Source organism: Myotis lucifugus, unplaced genomic scaffold (genome assembly GCF_000147115.1).
Source record: "Myotis lucifugus unplaced genomic scaffold, Myoluc2.0 scaffold_207, whole genome shotgun sequence".
Lineage (NCBI taxonomy): Eukaryota > Metazoa > Chordata > Mammalia > Chiroptera > Vespertilionidae > Myotis > Myotis lucifugus.
Window position 1 is genome coordinate 1,182,673 of NW_005871255.1, and position 8,164 is coordinate 1,190,836.

General features: G+C 48.6%; 1 protein-coding gene across 1 annotated transcript in view; it reads right to left on the minus strand.

Moving 5' to 3' along the window:
* The window catches only part of DPF3 (double PHD fingers 3), a 211,048-nt gene that overhangs the window by 56,564 nt on the left and 146,320 nt on the right, over nt 1–8,164 (minus strand). Inside the window, exon 4 of the mRNA XM_023761360.1 lies at nt 619–746. Coding sequence (XP_023617128.1) covers nt 619–746 — 128 coding nt within the window. The remainder of the gene's footprint in view (nt 1–618; nt 747–8,164) is intronic.

An 8,164-nucleotide genomic window follows, 5' to 3' on the forward strand; every position in this document is an offset into this window, starting at 1 on the left:
CGACTTACATGTTAAAATCAGCAGGGGACCATTTAGAAAGGAGTCACCGGAGGTCAGATAGGAGATGGGAGCCCAGGGGAGTAGCAGTGGATGCGGCGGGAAGGGGCTATGCCCTGGGTCTATGTTGCGGGCACAGTCACGGGATTCCTGATGAATTGGAGGTTGCCTGGAGGTGACTCCTACACTGGCCTTGAGGGAAACGTGGGAGGTGCTGAGGGAGAACTGAGGGAACTATAGCTGGGGAAGGAGTGTGAGGCGGGGCCGGGTGAGGCAGGGACTCACTTGGCACCAGCCAATGCAGACAACACTGAGGTTTTGAGCCTGGACTATGAACTGTTTGCTGGGGGGCGGGGGGGGGGGGGCCATTTGTTTTGCTCACCACAGTGCCCCCAGGACGTAGTGCCATGCCTGTCATAAAACAGGCCCCCGAGATATATTTTGAGTACAAACGGATTTGAGAGGAACAATGCCTTCTTCCCGGAGACACGTTACATCAGAAAAGTGCCACGAGGGAACTTGAGACGCAGCCCTGGCCCTTGAGAGGAGGACCCAAGCCGGTACTAGAGTCCCCAGTGATGCTCCGGGGGCGCCCTCCTCCCCCAGTGGACACAGAAATACCTGTATCTCCTGGATGCTCTCCTCCTCTCTGGTGTCCACCTTCTTCTCAACCCCCTCGCCTCGGAGCAAGGCTTCTAGCGTGGTGCTCTCTGAGGTGAACCCGTCCTTCTTCAGGGGCAGCTCCACCTCTGAAACACAAGAACAGAAAAGCAGGGTCAGGCCACTAGAAGCAGGAGGGACAGGAGGGGCAGGAGATGGCCCTTGAGGGTGTGCAGGAACCAGAGCTCCTGGCTAAGGCTCGAGGCCGCCTGTGCTCTCTCCTTCAAGTGGAGCAGGACACTGCAGTTGGGTCCAGCTTTTCTGGGTCCAGCTCACAACCCTGAGGTCGATTCCAACCCGGCCTGCACCCTCAGAGACGGCAGAGGTAGAGCAGAAAGGGCGCCAGTTGGATCAGACAGCCTGGGTCTCAGTCCAGCTTCTGCCACTCTCCAGCCCTGGGACTTTGGGCAAAGCACTCAAGGACCCCAGAGACCTTTCCTGCATCTACAAAGTGGGGACAGCAGTGCCAAGCACCCCACCTGGCCATTTTATGCTCCTTTGCATTTAAGTTCTTTGAAAACTCTAACGCGGTGCATCAATGCCAGCCTCACGTCTTATTATTCTCTCCCTCCAGCCCACCTCTCGTTAGGCAACGCGGTGACCTCCCCTCAGCCACGCTGGCTGCCAGCTCAGGTCTGCTCCATGAAAAGCTATTTCAACCTCAGAGGCTGTTCTTAACTCACCAGGGAAGCGAAGGCCTGCAAAGCCAAGGGAAGAGAAAGAGCAAGCACAGATGCCTACCAGGCCCAGATCCGCAGCTCCGCACACCAGGGCATTTTTTCTGAAGACATCAGGAGTTTGATCAGCTACCTGGGGCTGGAGGTCAGGGGGCCAGCTGAGCAGTGGCAGCCAGAGCCGGCCCTGCCCACGAAAGAGACCAGAAAGAGCTGAATCCCTTCCTCAGTATGTCCCCCAAACTGCTAACTCAAAGGAAGGTTTGTTTCTTTGTTGTTTCATTAAAAACGGAAACCTCAGGTACAAATGATCATATTTGGACTTAATACCAAATATTCCTCCAACCTCTCCTCCGATCCTGCACCTCATGCCCACCTCTGACAATCAGATGTGAGTTCCCTACTCTGTATCAGATAAAATGGGTGCAAGAATATGAGGGAATGGGGCCCTAGAAAACAGGCAGAGGAAATGTATGGGGGGTTGAGAGATTAGTGTAGGGACTCTTCACAGAGGTGTGGGCAGAAGAAGGGAACAAAAGGGAACGGTGAAACAGCCCAGGAGAGTTAACAGTGGGGAGTCATTATCACTGCTATTCCTGGAGGGACAGAGGGGAGTGTTTGTAAGAACCTGGAGGGGGCGCCACAGCAGAGCTCCCGGGCAGGAGCTGTGCTTGCAGCAGAGGAGCCTCCCTCTCTGCTGAGCCCGCAGGTCAGAGGTTCACAGCACCGAGGCATGGGGACACATAGCCCAGCCTCTCTCTCCTTCCGTCCTCATCTTCCTGCCCTGCCCTCCCACCGGCCAGCCTCAACCAGAAGCCAGAGACCAAGGATCCGTGTTGATGCAGTCCACGGAGGTCAACTTCCTGGAGCCCAGGATGGTGTAAAAAGGGACAAAGAGTGGATCTGGGGGAGCAAATGGAAATAACCAGCAAGATCAAGCCCTGCTTCCCCGGGCTCTGTTCTGACTCAAATGGAACTCTACCTACCCCTTCTACTCCTCCACCAAAACCAGATACAGGCTGACCAGTCCACAGGGAAGGGGCACTAAGCAATCCATTGAAGAGAAAGAAATACTTATCCATGGTGACCAGCCCCAGAAGAAAGCGGGAAGAAGGAACAGTATCTAACGTCCCTTGCGAGACAAGGTCTCTGGGGTTTCTCTTACCAATAAAGGCAAGCAGAGGGTCCAACTCCATCAAGAAGCAATGCCACCCAATCAACCACCTCTGAAACTCACCCATCCATCTAGTCATGCAACAAATATTTACCAGGCACTGCCATGTGACCACTGCTGTGCTGGAACTAGGTACACAGGAGGGGAGCCAAACAAAGACAGTCCTGGCCTTTAGGTAGTTTACAATCTAAAGAGGTAGACACTAAACACTAAATCCAAAATAAACATGCAATTACAAACTGTAATAAGGGCTTTAAAGGAACCCCACAGAGTGAAATGTGAAGGAAGAATAGGTGGGGGTCTGTTTAGATCACAGGATCAGGGAAGGCCTGTGTGAAGTTACACTGAAATGGAGTGTCAGAAGAAGTCAACTGTCTGCTTTAATGAGTTCAGAGTGTACAACTTCAGAGCCTGCTCCAATGACATATTATTCTTCCTCCCAAATCAGAAAAGGCTTCCAAAGCCAGGTCTAAAACAATTAAAGTGTGCCGCCTCATGTCCTATCCAAGGTCAAAAGAGAACAGCTGCTCACCATCCCTCAAACTTACAATAATCATTCATATCTATATATTTGAAGTTCATATTTTAGTATCCCCTTAGTCTTCTCAACACTAAATAAACCCTACTTCCAGAATTGTACATTTTGAGCTGAAAAAAAAACCTTACAGATCATGTTTTAATCCTCTCATTTTATAAATGAGTCACTTGAGAGGCTCAGAGAAGTAACTTCATCTAAAGTAACACAGTAGGCCCAACTGGCGTGGCTCAGTAGTTGAGTGTCAACCTATGAACCAGGAAGTCACAGTTCAATCCCCGGTCAGGCACATGCCCCAGGTTGCATGCTCGATCCCCAGTGGGGTTGTGCAGGAGGCAACCAACCAATGATTCTCATCATTGATGTTTCTATCTCTCACCCTCTCCCATCCTGTCTGAAATCAATAAAAATATTTTTTAAATAATAAAATAAAGTAATACAGTAGGGCAAGAATGCAACCAAATATTTTCTAGAGGCCATTAAGATCATGACAAGAGCTCCACTTAATGCATCCTTATTAGTAGTTTGCAGGCCCAGGCTGAGCCCTAATGACCCTAGTGGGTGTTGATATCTGTGTGTATATGCAGGGTGCTTGGCACACAGTAAACATTCAAAACTCGGTAGCTGTCATTGCTACTTAATCCCCACCACCACCCAAGAGGAAAGTACAGTGATCCCATTTTATAGATGCAGACACTGCAGCTGAGGGAGGTGTAGAACTTGCTTCACATCACACAACTGCTAAGGGATAAAGTCCGCCTTAACCCCAATCTGCCTCCAGAACCCATTCACCTAATCTAATTGTACAGACTGCCTTGCCTCTCTTGAAAAGTCTTTCTCCAAACCTTTGCACATTTCCACTGCATTCCTAGGCTCTCTCCATAGTTTTCCTACTTTGAGATAAAAGGCAGATCTCTGCTGAGGTGGAGGGCAGGTTTGTGTCATGGCTCTGGGCTGTTCTAGCTGAACATCCCCATGTGGTGTTCACTCTGTCACCACAGTACTGACCTCATATAGAATTTCTCATCAACTGAACTTCTCCTCCTTCTCCCGCTTACTCCCATGCTAAATATTCCTCCATCCTGCTTTCCTATAATTCAATCTATTTCCTTGGTCTTCTAGTCCTTTACCAGATGGGCACAGCAAAAGAATCAAGAGGGGAAAGAAAACCAAAATGGCAACAATGAAATGAGCTAGAAGGAACCTCCAATAGCATCTGAAGTCCAACCCCTTAATGAGGAAAGTGGACACAGAGAGACTAAGGAGACTTTCCCAGGGTCACAGAGAAATACAGTGGCATCATTCTTGTCTGACTGTCAAGATATTTCATTGGCTCCTAGAAGTTCTGCTTTCAGACAGCCCTGGAGTCAAACCCTAGCCTTGCCATATATTGGCTAGTTACGTAAACCTTAGAGTTTCCATTTCCTTTTGTGTTAAGTGGTTATGGTCATACTATTTCACAGTGTTGGTGTGAGAATTAACAAGTTAATACACCACATATAGAAACTGAAAAGATCCACACACAAAACTAGTGTGAGAAACAGAGTGGAAACTGAGACGTATCAATTCTTGTGCTGGTTTTTCGATTCAAAATTTAAGATTCAAAATTAGATCATATATGTAAAGAGCCTGGGATGTTCTAAGCGCCCTCTAAATGCAACATATTATTATTACAAAAGTTTGAATAATAATGATTTTAATGGTACAGCAGCACTATCCAATAGAAACATAAGGCAAGCCACTTACATCATTTAAACTTTCTAGTAGCCACATTTTAAGAAGTAAAGAGTGGAGATTTGAAGATGGCGGCATAGGTAAATGTCTGTACTGGCTGCCTGCCACAACCACATCAAAATTACAACTAAAATGCAGAACAACCGTCATCCAGAACCGCTGGAAAGCTGGTTGAATGGAAGTCCTACAACTAAAGTAAAGAAGAAAGCACACTGACCCTGGTAGGAAGTGCGGAGGCACGAAACAGGCTGGTGGGCTATTCCGGCCCCCACATGTGCCACTTTTTTAATCAGAAAGGAGATCATCTCTGTGGAGGCCGCCTGGAGGACCAAAGGACCCCAGCCCCACACCAGACCCCCAGCCCACGGTCCCAGAGCTGGGAAAAGAAGTCCCTACAAGCAGTAAGAACTACAGGATGTAAAAACCAGTGCAGATTGGAGCTCAGTGACACAGAGGCTGCTGGAGACGCAGCTGTTCCTCTTAAGAGGCTGGCACCACAAAATAAACTTACAAGGTCCCGCTTCCTCTGAGCTCCAGCACCAGGGCAAGGCTCTGGAGAGCAGAAATATATATGAGGAGGAACTGGATTGTCTGGCATTGGGGCAGGAATTCAGGGCAGCTTTCTCCCAGATGGAGGTGCTCACAGGGGTCATTGTTCCTAAGCTAGAACCTCCCTGGAAGCAGGGCTGATTGGCAGCCATTTCTGTTTGCTCCACCCTGGTGATTTCCTAAAACCTGCCTCAACCAATTTACAACCCCACCCAAGTTGGATGCAGCGGCTTTTGCATATAAATGGCCTGTCCTTGCTCAGTTTAAAAGTCTCTCAAACAAGCTGCAGCTGGGACAGGGAACCCCAAACCTATCAATAAAAGGCCCAAGACCCAGCACTAGGCCCAGCCTGCCTTGTTTCATAGCTGGGCCTCATCTGGGAACTTCCAAAGAGAATACAAAGAGGATACAAAGAGAATCTGCAGATCTCTCTGTAGCTCCTATTGGGCAGCCCCAGGCAGTGGCTGGCTGGAGACCCAAGAGCCAGTGTACCCAGTGGTCAGTGTCAGACCATACCAGATGAGAACTCTTCACATCCATAAGCAACACACTCAAGGGGCAGACTCAGTGAGCACCAAAGCACCACTGAAGCAAGTGCTGCTCCATAGGGGTGTCTCCTGCACAGCAGCTCTCCCACTGTAGTCGCAGCTGGTCCTCACAGCCAATTGGGCTGGACACCAATTCCTTCCAGTGACACAACAGCAATCAAGTCTCAACTACAACAAGACTGTGCACACAGCCCACAAAGGGGTGTACCTAGAGTGTCCACCTAGGTGATTGGGGAGGCTGAGCCACTGGGCCCTACTACACAAGGACACTCTACCAACTCAAAGATACATAGCAACTAAACCCAAATCATAGAAACAAACACAGGGAAGCAGCCAATATGTGGAGACAAAGAAACATGTCACCAAGGAAAGAAATGGAAGAAAGCAAACTACTGGATATAGAGTTCAAAACCATGGTTATAAGGTTACTCAAGCATCTTCTAGAAACCTCCAAAAAAATGGAAAAGGACCAGTCAGAAATTAAGCATACACTGACTGAAATAAAGAATAATATATAGGGATTCAACAATAGAGTAGAGCATTCTGAGAATCAAAACAACTATTTGAAATATAAAGAAGCAAAAAACACCCAACCAGAAGAGCAAAAAGAAAAAAGAATCCAAAAATATGAAGATAGTGTAAGGAGCTCTGGGACAACTTTAACTGTACCAACATTCTCATTATGGGGGTACCAGAAGAAGAGACATAGAGCAAGATATTGAAAACCTATTTGAAGAAATAATGACAGAAAACTTCCCCTACCTGGTGAAAGAAATAGACTTACTCTGTCTAGGAAGCACAGAATCCCAAACAAGAGGAACCTAAAGATGACCACACCAAGACACATCATAATTAAAATGCCAAAGGCTAAAGACAAAGAGAGACTCTTAAAATCAGCAAGAGAAAAGAAGTTAGTTACCTACAAGGGAATGCCCATACCACTGTCAGCTGATTTCTCAACAGAAACTATGCAGGCCAGGAAGGAGTGGCAAGAAATATTCAAAATGATGAACAGCAAGGACCTACAACCAAGATTACTCTACCCAACAAAGCTATCATTTAGAATTGAAGGTCAGTTAAAGAGTTTGACAGACAAGAAAAAGCTAAAGGAATTCATCAGCACCAAACCAGTATTATATGAAATGTTGAAGGGTATTCTTTAAGAAGAGGAAGAAGAAGAAAAAGATCAAAAATATGAACAATAAAATGGCAACAAATACATACCTATCAACAATTGGATCTAAAAATCAAAATAAAAGAATAAGAAATCTAATGAACAGAATAAACTGGTGAATAGAATCAGAGGCATGAAAATGGAACAGACTGATGATTCTCAGAAGGAAGGGCGGTGGAGGGGCAGGAAGAGATTAAACAAAGACCTTATATGCACACTAGAGGCTTGGCGCACGAAATTTGTACAGGCGGGGGGGGGGGGGGCGCCTCAGCACGGCCTACACCCTCTCGCAATCTGGGACCCCTCAGAGGATGTCTGACTGCCGATTTAGGCCTGATCCCTCTCGCAATCCAGGACCGCTGGCTCCTAACTGCTCGCCTGCCTGCCTGATCACCCCTAACTGCCTCTGCCTGCCTGCCTGATAGCCCCTAACCACTCGCCTGCCCTGATCGCCCCTAACCCCTAAGCACTCACTGGCCTGATCACCCCTAAGTGCTCGCCCGCATGCCTGATGGCCCCTAGCCACTTCTGCCTCGGCCCCCGCCGCTGGGGCTTCATCCAGAAGAATGTCGGGAATCACGTCCAGAGGGTCGTTCGGCTGTCCAGTCTAATTAGCATATTATACTTCTATTATTAGAAGCCCGGTGCACAAAAATTGGTGCACTTGGGGGGGGGGGGTCCCTCAGACCAGCCTATGCCCTCTTGCAGTCTGGGACCTCTCAGAGGATGTCCACCTGCTGGCTTAGGCCCGCTTCCTAGGGGGATCGGGCCCAAGCTGGCAGTCAGACATCCCTCTGGCAGCCCGGCAGCCCTCGCGGGATGTCCACTTACCAGCAGGGAGCAGACCTAAGCTGCAGTCAGACATCCTTAGTGCTGCTGAGGAGGCAGGAGAGGCTCCCGCCACCACCGCTGTGCTGGCAGCCATCAGCCTGGCTTGTGGCTGAGCAGAGCTCCCCCTGTGGGAGCGCACTGACCACCAGGGGACAGCTCCTGCATTGAGCATCTGCCCCCTGGTGGTCAGTGTGTGTCATAGTGACCAGTCATTCTGCTGTTAGGGTCAATTTGCATATTAACGTTTTATTATATAGGATAGAGGCCTGTGCACGGGTGGGGGCCAGC